General features: G+C 35.7%; 1 protein-coding gene across 4 annotated transcripts; it reads right to left on the bottom strand.

The window, feature by feature from the left end:
• Positions 1-911: 911 nt before the first annotated feature.
• LOC133058543 (UDP-glucuronosyltransferase 2B4-like) lies at positions 912-23,097 on the bottom strand. Of its 4 annotated transcripts, none has more exons than XM_061145257.1 (7): positions 23,052-23,097; positions 17,347-17,616; positions 16,386-16,534; positions 9,706-9,837; positions 5,072-5,159; positions 3,995-4,214; positions 912-1,191 (listed from the first exon to the last, which is right to left on the bottom strand). In XM_061145257.1, exons 1-7 carry the CDS (start codon positions 23,095-23,097, stop codon positions 912-914), a joined length of 1,185 nt encoding a protein of 394 aa, XP_061001240.1. The 4 variants fall into 4 exon arrangements, with proteins under 4 accessions (XP_061001240.1, XP_061001239.1, XP_061001236.1 ...); XM_061145256.1 differs by lacking the exon at positions 23,052-23,097 and adding an exon at positions 17,796-18,067 and having other exon boundaries at positions 17,347-17,462; XM_061145253.1 differs by lacking the exon at positions 23,052-23,097 and having other exon boundaries at positions 17,347-18,076.
• Between the last annotated feature and the right edge of the window lie 1,561 nt (positions 23,098-24,658).

Raw genomic sequence — 24,658 nt, 5'->3', positions numbered from 1 at the left:
ATTTTAAAAATATACATAGATTTAGCTATGTATATAGACATAGATAAGATCATAGATGTATTCAGGAGAAAATGAAAATTCAAAAGTCCCTTTAGAATTCAGGTTATAATTTTCTTAACATACAGTTGAGAACTTATATCTATTAGCAAAGGCTGATTATGGGGGTGAAAATGATAGGTGAATAAATGGTGGATGACAAAAAGAGAATTAGGTCATAAAATTAAAGTTTTTTTGTAAATATCTCAATTTTATAAAAGGAAGCATGTAGCAGTTTGCTAATTCCACAAACACTCCAAACGGAAATGAGTTTAATTGCATGAGGGCAAGTGTCTTGCCATGGCTTTAGGTAAGAAGTGATGCTGAGGTTGGATGCATAGTATAAATGAAGAACTATTAGTGGTCTCACAACTAAAATTAAAGGGTGAATCTTTCAAAAGAATTCCAATTATTGAACAATATCTATAGCAAGGAAAAGCTATAAAATTCTATACAAATATGAAGGCAAAATTCTGAATATCTACAAAGTAATATGGATACTATGAATAGACTATTTTTGTTCTTGTTTCTACATCCAACATGTGAAAAACAGTTAAATTCAATCATATCTTTTTAGTATAACTTTTGCATTAAAATAATAAATTTCAATACATACCCACATAGTTTTATGGAGGAATTCTACTTATGAGGCAGAGCTGCTAGAGTAGCAGTACCCAAACTTTTAGGCCCCAGGAACCAGTTTCATGGAAGACAATTTTTCCATGGACTGGGATAGGAAGCAATGGTTTTGGGATGATTCAAGCACATTACATTTATTGCTCACTTTATTTCTATTATTGCATCAGCTCGACCTTAGATCATCAGGCATTAGATCTCAGAGGTTGGGGACCCCTGTGCTGAGGTCTCAGATACAGTTAGTCTCTTTTCCCCTTCTTTCCTCTCTTAGTGAACTTCCAGCAACAAAACAGAAAACATTTTGTGATGACAAACATGGCAGTTGCCACACAGGCCAGCAGGAACCCGATGACATCCAAAGAGTGGTACTGGAACCAGGTGAGGTCATGGATAGCTGGCCTCAAGTGCTTGGCTCCTTTGTGGCGCATGACAAACTCGATCCAGAAGACTGCTCTGTCCAAGGGCTTCATCGGCTGATCATGTTGAATGGCTGATAATCTCATCACATTCTCTTTGTAGCTGAAGGAAAATCAAAGAGTGATCATTTATGGAATGAGCTATAATAGGTAAATATGTGAAATTTTCTTGCAGATGGTAACACAGAGTGCAACACAGAGTGGAAGAAAAATAGATAATTTTTTCCAAGGTGATTGTTGAGATATTAGCTTAAGGGCTAGGATTTCTTAAATGCGTAGCATTTCAAGCTACAAAGAAAAGAAAAAAAATGGGAGAGAACAAGATTGTACATTCTGAAGAATGGAATGAGCTGTCCCAAAGGGAAATAAAAGAAATTCGTAATATGTTTGTCCAAAGTTTGAATTATCTAATAAAGAATTGTTAATAGACCAGGTAGGTGTATTTCAAAATGTTATAATCCAGATATAGCAGGTAAATCAGTGATGAGGTTTGGAGACATGTCCAGACAGGGCTGATCTTACATTAGTGAAGTGGTGGTTGAAAGTGTGGAAGTAGATTGACAGTTTGATTCCTGACTCTTTGTTGGCTGCTTTTTTATTCTTTCTGTTCCTCAGATTTAAAAAAAAAAAAATAATTTTATTAACAATTTAAAACCTTTTAATTTTTTATGCTTTTAATTTTACTTTGGAGGGTTCAATCATGATAGAATCTGTTTCTCAGTTTTTCATTGTTATATAAAATGGCTAGGGATAGTACCTTATCTAATTATTTTGAGAATATTTTATTGATTCTTAGAGGCATTCCTAGCATGCAGTAGACAGTACATGTTTACTAGTATTGTTGTTCTGGTTCTTGTTCTAGAAAGTCTGGAGAAGGCTCAACATTTCACTCTCAGGCATTGCAGACACACTTGTTTCTACTGTTGAAATGCTGGCAGACTAATAGACAAGAAAGAAGAATAAAGAGATATAGCTCATGAACTTTAAATCACAAAGTGTTATTACATGACAATGTAGCAATAACAATGGAAGTAACTTTTCTCCCTTTTCTGTCAAAAACACAGGAGGAGAACTGGGTTTTTGAGGAAACTGCAGTAATCCTGGAAATATATTTTTAATATAATAGGGATAGACTACAATAAAGAAGTTACTTAATATGTGTAAAGTAACACTGTTTTACTGAATATAACATGTAGCATATCATGAACATTCAGTATATCTTCATTTTTGACACCAACACTACATTATTAAAAATTAAAAAGACATACAAATATACCAGAGATATGTATATTTACATAAAAACAGCAAATGATAGATTTGTTTCTTTTAAAAAAAGAAAAAAGTGCTTTTTATGCTGCTCACTTAGGAAAATAGCTGTGCTAAAATTAAATTTAAATAACACTGCTTATAAAACACAAAATGCATTTTGCTGCCATTACTGACACATTCTCAAAATGTTTTATTTACAAAGTCATTATGATAAAAAAGGGGAAATATATACTTCATATTTGTGATATTAATATAATTGTGTCATTGAAATTCATGTATATCCTGAAGTGATTTGGAAATCAAATATTTCTGTTTTCAGAAAATGTGGCTTTTAAATAGGGATAACCCAACATAACTATCTATTCCAAATAAGACAAAAATGAGCACAAGTAAAATAACTCTGAATATACTTACATTTATAAGCTGTATCTACATAGTTGTGATTGAGTGAATTAGAAAATTCTAGTTGTTTACCATTTATCAATAATGGAATCAAAATATTATTACAGACTAGCAGATATAGAGAACAATCTATTGGTTATCAGATTTGGGGGAGTAGAAACCCACGGGTGGGGGAGTTGGAGGCAAAATTATTGGGAATAATATAAACTCAAGGAGGTGTTGTAAAACACTGGAAATTTAACTGCTATTTGGTAATTACTTTAAATGGAAAATAATCTTTGAAAATTGTGTAGCATTTTTTAAAAAAGTAATATCCTAACATATGGGCTTCCCTGGTGGCTCAGATGTAAAGAATCTGCCTGCAATGCAGAGACCTGGTTTGATACCCAGGTCAACAAGATCCTCTGGAGAAGGGAATGGCTACCTACTCCCATGTTCTTGCCTGGAAAATTCCATGGACTGAGGAGTCTGGTGGGATACAGTCCATGGGGTCCTAAGGAGTCCAACACAGCTGAGAAATCAACACTTTCACTTTTTCACATCAGCATACTCCTCCCAAGTCAATTATGTTTAGATTTTATAATTCTTCCAAACAAGACAAAATGACCACAGTAAAAAAAAAAAAGCCCCAAGAATATATCCACCTTTATAAATAGTATATACAAAGTTGAAACTGGGTAATTAGAAAGTTATAGCTGTTTATCATTTATCAGAGATGGAGTCAAAATATTAGCATAGAAAACTTGGAAAATATTAAATGCAATTGGAATTTGAAATGGATTATGTCATGGTGGTTTACTGAAAATAAACCATCTTTTAAGAGTTTAAAACCTTTGAGAAGTTCACATGCTGAAAGAGAGTAAAGTGGGCAGATGAGGATCCACAGCATTCATGGTTCCCTACAGTAACTGTTCTCAGTGCTTCTTAATCCTTCTATTACCATTTCAGTGGTTCTTCGCATTCTAATGATTAAGTTTTTCAAAATTTCTCCACTATCTTTAAACCACTGACAAACCTTTTCCATAAAACCATGAAAAAATCTGCATGTGACACTCACAACTCGTTATTATTGTCTGTTTTCAAAGCATTGAGCAAATCTTACACCTCATTGTGCTTATGTGAAGACACGTGGCTGAGTCCCTGGTCTTCAGATGAGAACTTCTTTAGGATTAGCTAGTAAAAAAAATACACACACACACACACACACACACACACACACATATATATGTACTCACGAAGGATTATTAATGACTTCCTTCAATGCATTGAGCAAATCACTTGCTGACATTGTTTCCAAGTCCAACCTGACAGCTGTTCCCTTGACTTTCATTCGAGCGATGTTATCAGCTTGATCAGCAAACAAAGGAGTGCCCACCATAGGGATCCCGTGATAGATGGCCTCATAAATGCCATTGCTTCCACCATGAGTTATAAAGGCTTTGGTTTTTGGATGGCCTAGGATTGAGTGAATTTCAGTAAAAATATTAATTATAACTCAGAATAAAATGAGAAATGGGTATTGTAAGGCACTGGAAGAAGGAATATCTTTTAGATAACAGATTATTATGCATATGAAAGTGCTTTTAACTTGCTTTCAGAACTCAGAGAAGAAATGGCTATGTCTGCTGAAGGGGTAAACGAAGACTTTGTGAAAGAGGCACTGAGTCACTTGAACGTCACAAATGAATCCAAGATTGGCAGGTGAAAACTTGAAAGATCATTCTGGGTAAAAGAAACCCATGTCCAAAAAAAGAGGAGGGCATGCGGGAATTTATTCTCCTAAAGATATAGTGAAGTCATTTAGTTTGATAGGAGTGGTGTCAGGGGAAAAGAAGGATAATGTTAGTGGCACTGGAACCAGAGGAAGGAAAAGCTAAATTTTATCTTGAAGTGTTATTGCTTCACAAAAATGATTGTGAATTATTTCTTACAGAAAATTGAGAGTCACTGGTAATGGCAGAAGAGTTCTTATTTTTAGTAGCTTTTAACATACCTCTACAGATGGAAAAGATAAGTATAAGGAAAGAATTCAGAGACAGAACAACAATCCAGGAAGTTACTGAAAAGTTCACTGTGAGAAGCAATTACAGCCAAGTAAAGATTCTGACTGTAAGGGATGTGACTACATAGAATAAAATGACAACTTTTATATATTCTCCTTTTTTACCATAGCAAAGAAAATTATAATAAAGTAGTAAAGTTTTCTTTTTCAGTGTTTGAATAATTGCTTTGTAAGTGTGTTTCCTGTTGAAGTATTCTCACTCTGCTCTGCTGTTACTCATGTTTTCATTATTTGTTCTAACAAGTCTCACCAAGAAGGTCATTCTGGGGAAGCCATTTATACAACTGGGTGTTGGGTCCTAAGGTATCTGGTTTTTTGCCATCATATCTCCATAGAACCTGTTAAAAGTAAAGGAAATAACTTATTCTATGAGTTGAACTTCAAAGTTGTACTAATAATTTCTAAATTGACTCAAATACATAGAATTACACGTCCTCCACATGACATGTAAGGATATGAAGGCATATTAAGTAATGGCAACTATTAATACAAAGACATAAATAGGAATACCTATGTTTGATGTGTTAATTATGTACACATGATGGCACAGACAAGTGAGATTTTCAATGAACAACTCAAATATTTAAAAAACTGTTTTGTTGTTGCTTTTCAGTCACTAAGTTGTATCCAACTCCTTGCACTGCATGGATGCAGCATGCTAGGCTTCCCTGTCTTTCACTATCTCCCAGAATTTTCTCATATTCATATCCATTGATTCGGTGTTGCTATCTAACCAACTCATCCTCTGTCACTCCCTTCTCCTCCTGCCCTTAATCTTTCTCAGCATCAGGATCTTTTTCAATGAGTCATCTCTTTACATCAGGTGGCCAAGGTATTGGAGCTTCAGGTTCAGCATTAGTCCTTCCAATGAATATTCAAGGTTAATTTCCATTGGTTTGACTGGTTTGATCCTGCACTCCATGGGACTCTCAAGAGTCTTCTCTAGCACCACAATTCAAAAGCATCAATTCTTTGGCACTGAGCCTTCTTTATGGTCCAACTCTTACATCCATACATGACTACTGAAAAACCATAGCTTTGACTATATGAACTTTTCTCGTCAAAGTGATATCTTTTCTTTTTAACATGCTGTCTAGATTTGTCATAACTTTTCTTCCATGGATAGCTGGTTTTGTTTCTAACACAATAAGTCAGTGGCAGATTACACATAACCTACACATTTATTTGCTTTCTTTATATGGAGTGCTCATTTTCAGATTCAACAGTCACTGATTTATTTATTTTTGAGTGTTATAAAAGAGTTTAATTATATCAAGTTGTTAAATGCGAAGTTATTTTATTAGAATTTTACATGTTTTGATTACAAACAGGAAAATGTATGCAATCAATCTCTTAAGATAAATGTTTTGGCTTATTTATAATTTATTAATCCCCTTCATAGATCACATCCTTGTCAAGGTATAAGGGTTTGTGTAACTCAATGAAGCTATGAGCTATGCTATGTAGGGCTACCCAAGGGCAGACGGGTCATAGTGGAGTGTGGTGACAAGTGTGGTCCACTGGAGGAGAGAATGGCCAACCACTCCAGTATTTTTGCCATGAGAACTGCATGAACAATATGAAAAGGCAAAAATATATGACACTGGAAGATGAGTTCTCCAGGTCAGAAGGTGTCCAATATGCTGCTGAGGAAGAGTGGAGGGCAATTACTAAGAGTTCCAGAAAGAATGAAGTGATTGGGCCAATGAAGAAATATTGCTCAGTTGTGGATGTGTCTGGTGGTGAAAGTCTGATGCTGTTAAGAACATAGGATCCTGGAATATTAGACCAATGAAATCACGGTAATTGGACATGGTCAAGCAGGAGATGGCAAGAATTAACATCAACATCTCAGGAATCCAGGAACTAAAATGGACAAGTTCAGTGAATTTAATTCAGATGACCATTATATCTGCCACTGTGGTTAATAATCCCGTAGAAGAAATGGAGTATCCCTCACAGTCAACAAAAAGATCAGAAATGGAGTGCTTGGGTGGAATCTCAAAAACAAGAGAATGATCTTGTTTCATTTCCAAGGCAAACCATTCAACATCACAGCAATCCAGGTCTATGCCACAGCCAGTAAGGCTGAAGAAGCTGAGGTTGATTGATTCAGCAAGACCTACAAGACCTTCTAGAATTAACACTAAAAAAAAAAAAAAAAAAAAAGAAGAAGAAGAAGAAGAAAAAGTCTTCATTATATGGATTGGAATGTAAAAGTAAGAAGTCAAGAGATATCTAGGATAACAGGCAAGTTTGGCCTTGTAGTACTAAAAGGAGCAGGCAAAGGCTAACAGACTTCAGTCAAGAGAACACACTGGTCATAGTAAACATCCTTTTCCAAGAACTGATGACTCTATACATGGACATCACCAGATGGTCAATACCAAAATCAGATTGATTATTTTCTTTACAGCTGGAAATGGAGACACTCTATGCAGTCAGTAAAAGAAAACCTGGAGTTGAGTGTGGTTCAGATCATAAGCACCTTAGTGCATAATTCAGATTTGAATTGAAGAAAGACTTAAATTGAAAGTGGGGAAAACCGCTAGGCCATTGAGGTATGACAGAAATCAAATCCCATAAAATTACACAGTGGAGGTGATGAATAGATTCAAGGGATTATATCTGATAACTGTGGATAAAGGCGTGTAACATTGTACAGGAGGCAGTGATCAAAACAATCCCAAAGAAAATGAAATGCCAGAAGGCAAAGTGGTTATCTGAGGAGGGTTTATAAATAGTAGAGAAAAGAAGGGAAGTGAAGGCCCCTTCTCGGCCCTGAGAGAGATCAAGAGGTCCCTCTCTGTCCCGCCACCCCTGATTTGTTAAAGTGCAAATTGGCCTTTCTCACCTCCCTCAAGGAAATCGCTGCAGCCACCGTTTGCCCATTTTCCTGACTCTGATAAGATTATCGGGCTCCTGTGAATGATTTATGTCTAGGTAGTCTTTACCTGATTGTAAGACGCTGGTGCCATGCTCTGCTGGAGTTAAGATAAAACTCCTGAGCTAAAACTAGTGTCTGCAGTTCTGCACGTATGCAAGTCTTTGATCTAAAATTTGGTGAATCCTGTTAGTATATATATGTATGTTACCCCTCAATAAAGTCGTCGGAATCAGTCACAAGATGACTCCGTCCCTCTCAACCCCATCTTTCCTAGTCTTTTATTTCTCAGGTGCTCTGGTGATTGCGTCCTTGACCTGTTCCTTTTGCCGGCAGGCCCGGCAGTTCAAAATAGGGAAAGGAGTACAAAAAAGCTGTATATTGTCACTCTGCTTATTTAACTTATATAGGCACAGTAAATCATGTAAAATACTGGGCTAGGTGACTCACAAGCTGGAATCAAGATTGCTGGAAGAAATATTAACTACCTCAGATATGCAGACGATACCACTCCAATAAGGGAAAGTGAAGAGGAACTAAGAGACTCCTAATGTGGGTGAAAGAGGAATGTGAAAAAGCTGTCTTAAAACTCAACATTCAAAACAATAAGTTCATGGCATCTGGTCCCATCACTTCATGGCAAATATATGGGGTAAATGTGGAAGCTGTGACATATTTTATCTTTTGGGCTCGAAAATCATTGTGGATAGTGACTGCAGCCATGAAATGAAAAGACACTTGCTTTTTGGAAGAAAAGCTAAGACAAATCTCGACAGAGTATTAAAAGCAGAGACATCAATCTGCCAAAAAAGGTCCATATAATCAAAGCCATTTTTTTTTCCAGTAATCATGTATGGATATGAGAATTGGACAGTAAAGAAGGGTAGGTAAGGTAAGATAAGGTGAGGTCACTCAGTCGTGTCCAACTCTTTGGGACTCCAGGGACTGTACCTTACTAGGCTCCTGTATCCATGGGAGTTTCCAGACAAGAGTATTGGAGTGGATTGCCATTTCCTTCTCCAGGGGATCTTGCTGATCCAGGGATAGAACCCAGGTCTCCCACATTGTAGGCATACCCTTTACAGCTTTAAGCGCTGAAGAATTGATGCCTTTGAATTATGGTGTTGGAGAAGATGCTTGAGAATCCCTTGGACTACAAGGACATCAAACCAGTCAATCTTTAAGAAACCAATCTTGAATATTCATTGGAAGTACTGATGCTGAAGCTCCAATACCCTGGCCATCTGATAACTCATTGGAAAAGACCCTGATCTGGGAAAGGTTGAAGGCAAAAGGAAAAGGGCTGGCAGAGGATGACATGGTTAGATAGCATCACTGAATCAATGGACATGAGTCTGAGCAAACCCTGGGCAATAATGAAGGACAGGGGAGCCTAGCATGGGCTAGTCCATGGGATTACAATGATTCAGATAACTTAATGACTGAACAACAACAGCATAATGTTTTAATAATAAGTTAATTAGTGCTGTCAAAGAAGTATGTTCTTTTAAATTACAAATTATTAAACACTACTTCCAAAAACAATGCACAGTGGAATTGTTTGACTTGAATAAATATCACATGACTACATTTATTGTTAAAATTTAACTCCCGAGAGCATCTGTATGTGTGTTTTGTCCTCAGGAGTCCTTCAAGGAAAAGGAACAAGTGACAAAGCAGAATTTACTGGTTAATCTTCCTGCCCATGCTACCATTGTATTAATAACACCAAAATTCACACTGTCTCTTAAATATCATTCTTTTTGATTACTATGTTGAATAATTAAAATTATCATGGATCAAAGGCACTCCCTGTACTGCAGTAGCACCTGCCCTGTATGTTTTGGTTTATATATACATATCTATACATATTATAGGTATGAGATAAATTGCTGGTATCATATTATTTACCTTTCTGATAGTAAATGTCTAAAATCAGATCTTTACAGAGTTTAACAGACTCATGAAATAGTTGTCCGTGATTAAGTTATTGTATCTACCTTTTGTGGAATTTGAGCGAGGGCTGATGCAATCACCTTGGCTCTGTCTTCTGACATGTTACTGACCATTGACCCCAAAGAAAACACCACAATACCGTTTTCTCCAGAGCTCTGCACAAACTCTTCCATTTCCTGTGAAAAAAGAATTTGCTCCATCACAAAAGAGCAGCATAGCATACATTATTGGAGGAATTGCTACAAGCAACTAAAGAGAGAAAATCAGAAATTGCCTTGAGATATTAGAGTAGTGATTTCTTACAAATATATTGTGGTAAGATACACATGGCATAAAATTTGCTTTCTTTATTGTTCCTAAGTATATAGTATATTAGTGTTAATTATACTCACATTGTGCAACCAATCTCCAGAACTGTTTCATCGGACAAGACTGGAAGTCTATGATCATTAAGAAACTCTACTTTCCTCTTTCTCCAGCCTTTGGCAAGTTTCATTCTACCCTGTTTCTACAAGTGAGATTAGTCTGGATACTTCTTATAAGTTGAATTGTACAGTATTTGTCTTTTTTCTGACTAATTATTTTCCCTTAATTTAAGGTTCATTGATGTTGTGACATGTGTCAGAATTTCCTTTTAAAGGTGAGTAATATTCCATTGTTTGTATATATGACATTTTGTTTATTGCTTCCTCTGTTGATGGACATTTGGGTTGCTTCAACCTCTTGGCTCCTTTGAATACAGCTTTTATGCATATGTTGTACAGATATCTCATTGGGATTCTAATTTCAGTTATTTTGGATATAAACACAGAAAAGGAATTGCTAAGCTCTATGCATAGACAGGTTTTATATTAGAAAGTGCACATTATTCTTATGACATATTATACAGTTAGCTAATAGAGTGATTTCCCTCCCTCACCCACCCCACTCCCCCAATTCTCTTGAACATGTTAACTTCACCTCTTGGACTTTGGTCAGTTGTGCTAATAAATATTAAGCACTAAGAAATCATTAAAACTTTTTTTGAGGAACTCCATATTATTTTTTATAATGTCCCTTTTTTTAAAAAAAGCATTTTTCGTCCTTGAGATCCTGGGAAAGGAATGGGTAATATGAGGTCAAATTCTTCCATTATATGTATTTGTTCAAATGTGTTTCTGTATAAGCAGGAAATAAAGTAGAGCCAGTACTCAGTAGTGACAAGAAGATACTATTAAGCTATATGATCCTCAGACTCTTCATTAATCATGATGTTAATTACTAACATAGATTCTTGGAAGGAAGTTACTTGCAGGATTCAACTCCCTTTGGTTCTTTGTTATTATAATTCTACTAAATCATTTATTTATTACCGACAGACTTTTTGAGAATTATTTTAGGTTATTTCTTAATATTTCATTTCCTGACTATGAGCACTATGAAAAAATATATGATCCTAATCATTTTATGTCATTCATTCAGCTCTGTAATCCTATCCTTCACCTTAAACTTTGTCATGATTTCCAAACTCTCTGTCTAAATTACTAACTACTGACTTGAGGAGTCAATTATTATAGCTTGGATGTTCTATGAAATAGTTCTGTGAGTTCTGTTTATAATTCGAAGTTACTCTTCTATAGTTGCTTATTTGAGCGACCATACTTCTGTGTTTCTTTACATATGATACCTTTGTCCTGAACGTGTATAATGAATGTCACACATGAATGTGTTATGTCTAACTGCAGTGAAGGACCTTCAGCATGACTTCAATGAGTCCCCTTGGGGGCACCTGCTCCAAAGAGGAAGAGGTGTCCAGGGCTTTCTGCAGCACAGGTCTGGTCAGCTTTTGAGTAATTCACTTCTACCTAAATAAAGCTCCTGGTGAATCCGTATTTGCCTGGAATTGTTTCTGAATTATTTTGCTTTGTTGTTCTTGATCCTTTCTGATTAAAAAGAAGTTACTTTTTATACTAGAATAATTTCACATTTCAAATGGCATCCCACTCCCATATTCCTGCCTGGAAAATCCCATCGACAGAGGAGACTGGCTGGCTATAGTTCACAGGGTCGCAAAGAGTCAGACATGACTGGGCATGTATGAATATTCACTACTCTGTACCTTAGATCTCTAGTACTTATTTACTAAGAAATGCAAATTTGTATCCTTAAACAACATTTCTCCTGTTCTCCCACCTCTCAGTCCTGGCAACCACCATATTACTCTCTGTTATTACAAGTTCGGCATTTTTAGATTTCATATACAAGTGACATCTTACAGTATTTGTTCTTCTGTGTCTTGTCAAAAAGATAAAATTGAAAACCTTTAGTTGGACTAATCAAGAAAAAAAGTGACTCAAATAAATAAGATTAGAAATGAAATTGGGACATTACAACTGATACTGAAAAAATACATAGGATTCTGAGACTATCATGAATAATTATAAGCTAAGAAATTATTAATACATATATGAGAAGAGTGGAGAACTTCTTAGAAACAAAAGCTTCCAAGATTGAATCAGGAAGAAGTAGAAAATCTGAACACTCCTAATAAGTAAAGAAATTGAATTGGTAATCAATAACCTTTCACCACATAAAAGCCCAGGACCTGATGGCTTCACTGATATATTCTATGAAATATTATAGAAAAATTAAAACCAGTTCTTCAAAAAAAATCTTTAAAAATTAAAGAGGAAGGTAGGAACATTTCCAAACTCATCCTACAAGGTCATCATCATGATCATGATACCAAATAGATAAGGACATTACAAGAAGATAAAACTAAAGTCAATATCCAGATTGAGTAGTGATGCAAAAATTCTCAACAAAATATCAACAAGCCAAATTCAAGAACACATTAAAAGAGTTATATACTAAGACCAAGTGAGATTTATCTCTGGGTTGCAAGGATAAATAGAATGAACTATAAAATAGCTTGATTATCTCAATAGATGTCCATAAAACATTTGACAGCATATGACATTCTTTCATGATGAAACCCTCAACATATAGGGTATAGAAGGAAAATACCTCAGTGTAATAAAGAACATATATGACAAACCCAAAGCTAATGTTATACTCAACAGTGAACACTTGAAAGCTTTTGCTCTAATCAGAAACAAAATAAGGATGCCTACCCCCACACTGATTCAATATAGTAGTAGAAGTTCTTGCTAGAACAACTAGGTGAGACAAAGAAATAAAAGACATCCTAAATGGAAAGGAAGAAGTAAGATTTTTATTTTTTACAGAGGACATGATTTTTTTTTGTACAGAAAATCTCACAGATTCAACAACAACAAAAAAAACCTGAACTAATTAACAAATTCATTAAATTTGTAAGATATAAAATCACTATATAGAATTCAACTTCATTACTGTGTACTATTAATGAAATATCTGAAAAAAAAATCCAATTTACAATAGCATCAAAAGCAAGAAAATAACTAGAAATAAATTTAATCAGTGAAGTGAAAATCAGTACAGTGATAACTATAAGAAATTGTAAGAAATAGAAGAAAACACAAATAAATGGAAAGTCATCTTGTGACATGGACCAGAAGACTAATACTGTTAAAATGTTGACATTAGCAACACCTTGAAATTTCATATTTACCACAAAGTTGCAATATTTCAAATAACAGTGTACTTGCCCCAAAATAGACACATAGACCATGGAACAGCATACAGGATTCAACTAAATTCAACAAGGGAGCAAGGGAGACAAGAATAACCATTGAGGAAATATCAGTCACTTCTTTCTTTTCTGAGAAAACTGGATAAACATATGAAAAAAAAAACAAAAACAAAATGGGACCTCTACCTTATACCATCACCAAAACAACTCAAAATGAATCAATGACTTGAACATAAGACCAGATACCATAACATCCCTAAAAGAAAATATAAGCATGAAACTCCATGGCACTGATCTTGAAATGATGTTATCTATATGACATCAAGACCAGAACAAAAGAAAAAAAGTCACAAGTAGGACTACATCAAGCTTAAAAGCTTCTGCACAGCCAAAGAAATAATCTACAAGATGAAAATGCAATCTACAGAATGGAAGAAAAGTTTTGTAACCACATATTGAATGAGGGGTTAAGATCCAGAATAAACACACAACTCATACAACAAAATTCAATGAAAGAATGGGCAGATGAACAAAATAGACATTTTAGAAAGAAGATTTCCAAATGATCACCAGGTATAGGAGAAGATACTCCACATCAGTAATCATCAGGGAAATGTATTTCAAAATCACAATCAGATATTATCAGATATTACCTCACCCCTGTTAGAAAGTCTATAACCAAGAAGAAAAAAGTGTTGTGAGAATGTGGAGAAAAGTGAAAGCTTGTACACTCTCAGTGGGAATGTAAATTGGTTTAGCCCTTATGGAACATAAATTGAAGGATCTTAAAACAATTAAAGATACATCTATTGTATGATCTGGCAATTCTACTTCCAGGTATATAGTCAAAGGAAATAAGAACAGGATAGTGAAGAGGTATATGTGCTCCTATAATGACTGCAGCATTATTCACAATTAGCTAAGGGAAAAAACTTAAGTGCCCACCAATGGATGAATTATTTAATGATGTTTCATAGATACACACAGACATACACACACACAGACAGACACACATGCTCAGAATGGAATGTTATTCACCCACGAGAAAGAAGGAAATCCTGCCATTTTTGACAACATGGGTGGACCTTGAAGATATTATGCTAAAATTTGTGCTTTCATTTTAAACTTTACTCTATTCCTATAATCAAATATACACTATGATATACATCCTGAAAATTGTAATTCTAGCTTATGCTTTTTTAACCTTCAAGAAAACTGTGATCTTATTATGTTTGGTATTTTCCAAGTAAATATTTTATTATATCTGATTTAGTATAATTTAGCATTGCTTGGGCTTTCCTAGTAGCTCAGATGGTAAAGAATCTGCCTGGAGTGCAGGAAACCAGGATTTGATCCCTGGGTCAGGAAGATCTCCTGGAAAAGGGAATAGCTACCCACTCCAGTATTCTTGCCTGGAGAATCCTGTGGACAGAGGAGCCTGGAGGACTACAGTCTATAGTGTCACAAAAAGTCAGAGATGACTGAAGTGACTTAGCAGCAGCAGCATTTAATGTAAGCTTTTTAATGTTAGGAAGTTTTAAGGTTTTGGTGATCAGATGAAGAAGATGAAATACTAAAGTATTTTTGTAAGTTTTAAGGCTTTTCACCAGTGCACTAGTTAAAATAAATGCCTTTTTCCAACAATATAAATGAGTACATATATAAATATATGTTTTTATTCCCAACCCAGAGATTTATTTAAATTTATTTAAAGTAAATCATCCTGATTCATGTCAATATATGGCAAAACCCACTACAGTAATGTAAAGCAATTATCCTCCAATTAATATAAATTAATTAATTTAAAATAAAGAAAAAAATGAGTTAATGTGATATCTCTGTGAACACCATACTCTAGTTTTCACTTATTGTATGTATCTAGGAATAATCTGCTAGATGGTCTCTTCCTACTGTTAACCATTTACAATCCAACCCAGTGACTACATCTTGCTTTTTATTTTTACATTATATATGACTATCTCTTTCTCAGGACTTTTGTCATAGCTCAGTCAGTAAAGAATCTGCCTGCAATGCAGGAGACCCGGGCTTGATTCTTGGGTTGGGAAGATCCTCTGGAGAAGGAAATGGCAACCTGCTCCAGTATTCACACTTGGAGAATCCCATGGAGAGAGGAGCCTGGCAGTCGATAGTCCATGGGATTGCAAGAGTCTGACACGATTTAGAGACTAAACCACCACCACCGTCTCTTTCTTTCTTAATCCTTTCAATATTCTTCCCAATGTCCCTACTAGATGTTTCAAATCTTTATAATTATCCGTTTCCAACTTACCTCATCAGCATCATCTTCTTCTTTATTCAGCCTTTTCCTATCTAGACTAAACTTGGGCTTCTTGGCAACTGTCATTACTACTCCACCTAATTTCTTTTATATCTTCTTTAAACTGAGCTATAAGGGAAGCCCATTATCTTCTTCCACCCCTCCCCTGCCCTAGTCCTTCTGTTTATTCCTGAGCATCCTTCAGATCTCATAATTTTCTATGAATCAGAGATAATTTCTATGATTCATGCTGAATATTTCTTTAACACTCTGGTCTTTCCATATTATAACATTTTTTACAATTTGATTGTGTTCTGTCAGTACAGGTGGACTGTCAGGTGATAGAAACTGTGCCTACAACATTTGTCTATGTTCATATTCACTTCTGGAATATGCTATATACAAAATTATCCTATAATAATTATAATACAATAGCAATGTAACATATTATAGTGAGATGAGATGGTTGGATGGCATCACCAGATGATAATAAAACTATTATTTCATTTATATAAAATATATATATTTTATGTAAAATTATAATATAAATGTTCTTTAACGAATGATGCTTCTCTATGTGTTGAATAATGAAGTTGTATTTAACTGATGTATTATTAAAGTGTCCAATGTACTCTAGGGAGTTTATTCTGTAATGATAATGAAATCCAGATAGCTGTGTTGATATAGAAATACATCACTTTCTAGGTGGAAGGTCACTTTATCCAGGTTCCCACATCTGACTACCTGTAATCAAACATTCCAAAGACAGAATACGGAATGATTCCTATTGAAAACACAACATTCACAAAGAACAACAAGGAGGAGTAGGTGACCTTAGGCAGGGGCTTGGCAGGCTTGCAGTGGAGGCCTCCAACAAATTCAACATTTGGGAGTAGTGGACGAGGAAATGAAAAGTCCCAGTAGGTTCGAATGAGCCACATTTCAGCTTTCCCCATTGTCTCTGATAAGGTAGTAGGTCTTCCTGAAAGTAAAAAGAAAACCAACAAATGTTTGATCAAATGAGACTATTGTCATGTGTGTATATCAGATAATTTTTGTAAAGCAACTTGAGATGTTGTGGCCAAAGATGTTTGAATGTATCTGTTGTTTGATAAATATATAACATAACATAGTATAGGATAATAAAATATATCTGGAAAACATCTGTTTCTACACAAGTAGAAACAATTTCTAAAAGCTAACAGGATATTTGAACCACAAATATGTGTATAACTCTCAATGTACATGTCTTCATTTATCAAGACAGTTTATGAGATTCCTAATGATTTTAAGTCAAAAAAAGAAGAATTTTGTAAGTTGGATAGTCACTTGCAGAAACCCTAGGTACTTCAATTTGTGGTAAATGACTTCCTGGTATCTGATACTAGTAATGGGCTTTACCCTACCCTATAATTTAAGTGTTTTCATAATATTTGTTAGATTGAGGGTCATTTAATATTTTTATTTCACTGTTTCACTTATTTGAGATAAAGTTTTGTGAATTTATATTTATACAAACTCAACTTCCAAGGCACTAGGAAAAATAGGACTTAATGAAACCAACTAAAAACATGACTTACCTAGTTGTTTGTTGCTAAGTGGTAACTGACTCTTTCCAACTCCATGGACTATAGCCCAAAAGGCTTCTCTGTCCATGGGATTTCCCAGGCGAAAACACTGGAAGTGTACGCCATTTCCTTTTCCAAGGGATCTTTCTGACTAAAGGATCAAACTTGTGTCTCCTGCATTGGCAGTGGATTCTTTACCACTGAGCTATCAGGAAGCCCAACTTACCTAGTGCTTCACTGTAAAACTGATTCCACTTCTTCTCATTGTGTGTCTGGAAGAAAAAGTCAAAATAAAGTATATATAACATATTTTTGATCCTCTCCATGAATGTCATGCGATCACTTAATTCTGAAAACATAACAGGTACATAAGATGGTGGGAATGGAAGTCTTGCGCTATTCTTCTCAATTATATGGCCAGGTGAGGTGTAATGACTGTACACGAATGGTATTTTAAGTAATTCAGCCAGCAGTTCACCACAGGGTCCAACGGCATCTGCAATAAGGATATCAAACCTTGATTCCTCTAGTTTTGTCATTAATTTCTTGTTGGAAACAGCGTCTTTACACATAGTTATAGCAGTATCAAAAAATTCCGAAAATGACGTTTTCACTGCTGAAAGATAGGTCCAAAAGGAACCTTTCACCGCATACATCAATTTCTCAAGAAGAAACTCCATCAAATTCTCATAATCATTTTTTGTTAAAGATACAGGGAAAGTCTCAAATTTCATGGTCGATGGTTTGCTGGAATTAGTAATAGTGGAAGCTGAAGATATCAGAACAGTCACTTCATGACCCCTTGTGACAAGTTCATCCAGAATTGTCCTTATATTCAGCCAGTGACTAAATTCCACTGGCCACACCAGCACCTTTCCACAACTCCCAGCGCTAAAGTAGCAAGTCAGCTGTAGCAGCAGCAGAAGCGAGAGCCTTTTCATAGACATCTTGCTCATATGTAGTACTTTTAAATATTACTGTAAACTTTTGCTATTGCTCAGGCTTATATCCAGAAGAAATCAACCAGAAGTTAAATTATAACTCCTATTCCTTAAAAAAATAGATTACATGAATAGTCAGCAGATGTGGAAATCCAACGAAAAGACAAAGTGCAGAACACTTCGAGATGATACAATGTGTTTAGAATTGATTTTTCAGTGCTTTCACCCATCTTCTACACACACATCAATTATATTTTGTGAGAAAGACGACTAGTGTAAAACAATAGCAAGTGAGAGACTCTTGCATCTGCCGTCGCTGTGACACAGAATTAGATATAAGGGTTATTAGGTCACAACAATTGTGTCCCTCAGAGAAACAGCAAAAACAGTAAATGACCAACTGCAAACCAATGTAAATTATTTTGGGAAAGTTGTGGACTAAAATGAAAAAGCAACAGAAATCCTGCAGTCTGCAAAGACTGAGGATGTGTGTTCTGATTTTTGAGTGTAATGCATTAATACTAAAGATACCAATGAAATTTGACTGGTTAATTGTATAATTTATGATCACTATTGCCATATTAATTTTTTTGTGTGAACGATCTGCCTACTGATGACAGTGAGGAGTTAAAGCAGAAGGCAAAGACAGAGGATGAGATGGTTTGGTAGGATCACTGACTCAATGGACATGAGCTTGAGCAAACTCTGGGAGATGGTGAAGGACAGGGAAGCCTGGTGTGCTGTGGTCCATTAGGCGATGTTATCAGATTGATCAGCAAACACAGGGATATCCACCATAGGGATCTCATGGTAGATGTCTTTGTAAGTGCTGATGGTTCCACTATGAGTTATAAAGCCTTTGGTTTTTGGATGACCTAGTATTAAGTGACTCTCGGTAAAATTGTTCATTATAATTCAGAATAAAATGTGAAATGGCATTATAAGGCACTGTAAAAAGCAGTGTGCTTTTAAATAACAGATGGTTACACACAGGAAACTGCAATTAAATTGCTTTCGGAACTCACAGCCAGAAATTCCTGTCTGAGGAGTGTTAAGTGAAGACTTCATGAAAGAAGTGCTTTGTCACTTGAACTTCACAAGTGAATTCAAGATTGGCAGATGAACAACTTAAAGAACACTCTGGGTAAAAGAAGCCACATATGCATAAAAAGGGGGCATTCAGAAATATACTCTATAAAGATTAAGGAAGTCATTTAATCTGATGAGAATGGTGTCAAGGTCACAGAAAGGGTAATGGTAGTGGCAGTGGAAGCAAAGAAAGGAGAATCTTCATTTTATTAAGAAATATGCTATCACTTCATGAAAATGATTGTGGATTTTTTCTGTAGAAAATGGAGAGTCACTGGTAATAAAGAAGGAGCTGTTATTTATCAGTAGTATTTAAAATACTCCTACACAGGAGAAGCAATAGGAGTAAGGAAAGAATTCAGAGGTAGAACAATAACCCATTAAGCTATTCACTGTTGGAAGCAATTACAGGCAAAATGAAGATATTTTAATTCTGGGCATAAGGGCATGACCAGGTAGAATACAGTGCCAACTATGATACGTTTTCCTTCTCCCCTCCAGTGCTGGGAGTCAAAACACAGAAGTAAAGTTTTCTTTCTGAATGTTTTAATAATAAACACTTGATAAGTTTGTTTCCTATTGAAGTACTATCACTCTGCTCAGCTGTTAATCATGTTTTTAGCATTTGTTCTGCCAATATTTACCAAGAAGGTCACTCTGGGTTATACAGACGAGTGTTGGGTCCTAAGGTATCTGGTTTTTTGCCATCATATCTCCATAGAACCTGTTAGGGTAAGAAAAATAACTTATTCTTGAGTTTAAAGTTATAGCATTAGAATTCAAGAGATTAATAGATAACTAGTTAAATATCTTGTATATGGCATGTAACGAAGAAAGTATGTGTGATCTTAAGCAAGGATAACTACTAACACACTGACATCAGTAGGAATACTTACATTTTACATACTTATTACTGTATTCAATCAGCTATGGAATATAATCAAGACCATTCACACATAACGGCATAGACAAATGATGTTTTACTTGCCAAATTCAGATATTTTAAAAAGTTGCTAGATGGTCTTTATTCTAAATAAAAAAGAGAGTGGGAAAATTCTAATAACTGACATACTTTATCTCTCTATTTTATTTTTTCTAATTTTCTTAACTTTTATACCCCTTCAATCCTCATCCCTCAGAGGTTTAAACATACCACTGACAAAAATTCATAATTTACAAGTTTTACAAAGCTTTAGTTTATTTTATATTTTACAATTTCATTTTATATGCTAGTCCTAATTTTCAAAATTGATATTTACTGGCTTATGTTATAGAAGACTGTTATATATCCACTCATTAATATATATTTTGATATAAATCTTTTACATCTTTTGATATACAAGATAAATACATGTGTAATCAGCCATTGTTTCCAAATTGGGAAAGGAGTACATCAAGGCAGTATATTGTCACCCTGCTTATTTGACATATATGCAGAGTGATTGCCGGGAGAAATATCAATTACCTCAGATATGCAGATGACACCTACTTTATGACCGAGAGTGAAGAAGAATTAAAGAGCCTCCTGATGAAAGTGAAAGAGCCGAGTGAAAAACATGGCTTAAAACTCAACATTCAGAAAACTAAGATCATGGCATCCAGTCCCATCACGTCATGACAAATAGATAGGGAAACAGTGGAAACAGGGAGAGACGTTACTTTTTTGGGCTCCAAAATCAATGCAGATGATTTTGGATTTAATTTCACAGCCATGAAATTAAAAGACATTTGCTCAATCAAAACCACAATGAGACACCATTACACGCCAGTCAGGATGGCTGCTATCCAAAAGTCTACAAGCAATAAATGCTGGAGAGGGTGTGGAGAAAAGGGAACCCTCTTACACTGTTGGTGGGAATGCAAACTAGTACAGCCGCTATGGAAAACAGTGTGGAGATTTCTTAAAAAACTGGAAATAGAACTGCCATATGACCCAGCAATCCCACTTCTGGGCATACACACTGAGGAAACCAGATCTGAAAGAGTACGTGCACCCCAATGTTCATCGCAGCACTGTTTATAATAGCCAGGACATGGAAGCAACCTAGATGCCCATCAGCAGATGAATGGATAAGGAAGCTGTGGTACATATACACCATGGAATATTACTCAGCAGTTAAAAAGAATTCATTTGAACCAGTCCTAATGAGATGGATGAAGCTGGAGCCCCTTATACAGAGTGAAGTAAGCCAGAAAGATAAAGAACATTGCAGCATACTATCACATATACATGGAATTTAGAAAGATGGTAACGATAACCCTATATGCAAAACAGAAAAAGAGACACAGAAATACAGAACAGACTTTTGAACTCTGTGGGAGAATGTGAGGGTGGGATATTTCAAAAGAACAGCATGTATACTATCTATGGTGAAACAGATCACCAGCCCAGGTGGGATGCATGAGACAAGTGCTCCAGCCTGGTGCACTGGGAGGACTCAGGGGAATCAGGTGGAGAGGGAGGTGGGAGCGGGGATCGGGATGGGGAATACGTGTAAATCCATGGCTGATTCATATCAATGTATGACAAAACCCACTGAAATGTTGTGAAGTGATTGGCCTCCAACTAATAAAAAAAAAAAAGATAAAAAAAAAAAAAAAAAAAAAAAAAGACATTTGCTCCTTGAAAGAAAAACTATGACCAACCTAGACAGCATATCAAAAAGCAGAGACACTGTATATACCATGTTAATGGATTGGAAGAATCAATATTGTGAAAATGAGTATACTACCAAAGCAATCTATAGATTCAATGCAATCCCAATCAAGCTACCAATGGTATTTTTCACAGAACTAGAACAAATAATTTCACAATTTGTATGGAAATACAAAAAGCTTCAAATAGCCAAAGCAATCTTAAGAAAGAAGAATGGAACTGGAGGAATTAACCTGCCTTTCTTCAGGCCCTACTACAAAGCCACAGTATTCAAGACAGTATGGTACTGGCACAAAGACAGAAATATAGGTCAATGGAACAAAATAGAAAGCCCAGAGATAAATCCACATACCAATGGACACCTTATCTTCTACAAAGGAGGCAAGAATATACAAAGAAGAAAACATATCCTCTTTAACAAGTGGTGCTGGGAAAACTGGTCAACCACTTGTAAAAGAATGAAACTAGAACACTTTCCAACACCATACACAAAAATTAACTCAAAATGGATTAAAGATCTAAATGTAAGACCAGAAACTATAAAACTCCTAGAGGAGAACATGGGCAAAACACTCTCCGACATAAATCACAGCAGGATCCTCTATGACCCACCTCGCAGAATATTGGGAATAAAAGCAAAAATAAACAAATGGGACCTAGTTAAACTTCAAGGCTTTTGCACAACAAAGGAAACTATAAACAAGGTGAAAAGACAGCCTTCAGATTGGGAGAAAATAATAGCAAATGAAGAAACTGACAAAGAATTAATCTCAAAAATATACAAGCAACCCCTGCAGCTCAATTCCAGAAAAATAAATGACCCAATCAAAAAATGGGCCAAAGAACTAAACAGATGTTTCTCCAAAGAAGACATACAGATGGCTAACAAACACATGTAAAGATACTCAAGTCACTCATTATTAGAGAAATGCAAATCAAAACCACAATGAGGTACCATCCCACTCCAGTCAGAATGGCTGCTATCCAAAAGTCTACAAGCAATAAATGCTGGAGAGGGTGTGGAGAAAAGGGAACCCTCTTACACTGTTGGTATGAATGCAAACTAGTACAGCCACTATGGAGAACAGTGTGGAGATTCCTTAAAAAAACTGGAAATAGAACTGCCATATGACCCAGCAATCCCACTCCTGGGCATACACACTGAAGAAACCAAAAGTGAAAGAGACACGTGTACCCCAATGTTCATTGCAGCACTGTTTATAATAGCCAGGACATGGAAGCAACCTAGATGCCCATCAGTGGATGACTGGATAAGAAAGCTGTGGTACATATACAAAATGGAATATTGCTCAGTCAATAAAAAGGATACATTTGAATCAGTTCTAATGAGGTGGATGAAACTGGAACCCATTCTACAGAGTGAAGTAAGTCAGAAAGATAAACACCAATACAGTATACTAACGTTTATATATGGAATTTAGAAAGATGGTAACAATAACCCTATATGCAAAACAGAAAAAGAGACACAGATGTATAGAACAGACTTTTGGACTCTGTGGGAGAAGGAAAGGGTGGGATGATCTGAGAGAATAGCACTGAAACATGTTAATAGCAACTGTGAAACAGATCACCAGTCCAGGTTTGATGCATGAGACAATTGCTCAGGGCTGGTGCACTAGGATGACTCAGAGGGATGGGATGGGGAAGGAGGTGGGAGGGGGGCTCAGCATGGGGAACACATGTCAACCCATGGCTGATTCATATCAATATATAGCAAAAACCTCTAGAATATTGTAAAGTAATTAGCTTCCAACTAATATAAATTAAAAAAAAAAAAAAAGCATAGACATTAATTTGCTGACAAAGGTCCATCTAGTCAAGGCTATGGTTTTTCCAGTGGTCATGTGTAGATGTGAGAGTTGAACTATAAAGAAAGCTGAACACCAAAGAATTGATGCTTTTGAACTGTGGTGTTGGAGAAGACTCTTGAGAGTCCCCTGGACTTCAAGGAGATCAAACCAGTCAATCCTAAAGGAAATCAGTCCTGAATATTCATTGGAAGGACTGATGTTGAAGCTGAAACTCCAATACTTTGGCCACCTGATGTGAAGAACCGACTCAATGGAAAAGAACCTGATGCCAGAAACGATTGAAGGCAGAAGGAGAAGGGGATGAGATGATTAGATGGTGTCACTGACTTGGGCATGAGTTTGAACAAGCTCCGGGAGCTGGTGATGGAGAGGGAAGCCTGTCATGCTGCAGTCCATGGGGTCACAGAGTTGGACATGACTGAGTGACTGAACTCAATCAGCCACTTAAGAGAAATCAATCTTATTTATAATTTATTAGTAATAAGTTAATTAAGGCTACCTGAAAAGCATAGCTTCTTAGATTACAAATTGTAAAGCATTACTTACAAGGAAAAAAAAAAAAAAAAAAACAATTAGTAATTTTTGACGTGAATCAAAAGTGTTTCAACTTTCCTGGTTTGGAAATAGTTTACATTTATAAAGGAAGGCTTTTTTTTATTTTTATTTTTGTAATTTATAAGTATCAATAAGGCTGCTGAAAAAGTTCCACCTTTGTGATAATAAAATTGATTGAGCTGACCATGAACACATTAACAATGAACCACAAAGGAATGAAAGTGGCAATCATGTAGTTCCTATGCCCAGTACAAAAGTAAGGTACTGATTTTGGAATTCCTAATCAGTTTTCATAAACTGGATTATAATTTATAGTGTTTAACCTCTATTTGCTCTGGGAATGTAAAGTAACTCTATGAGCAAAGAAACAGCATAGGTCATTAGGAGAAGATTACCATATCAGATAGCAAATTATAAAAGTAGTTCAAAATATCCAAAGACCGCAGGAGAATTTTATGTATTAGA

Source organism: Dama dama, chromosome 6, assembly GCF_033118175.1.
Source record: "Dama dama isolate Ldn47 chromosome 6, ASM3311817v1, whole genome shotgun sequence".
NCBI classification, from domain to species: Eukaryota; Metazoa; Chordata; class Mammalia; order Artiodactyla; family Cervidae; genus Dama; species Dama dama.
The sequence above is the reverse complement of the archived record's forward strand: the minus strand, read 5'-3'. Positions and strand labels throughout refer to the sequence as shown.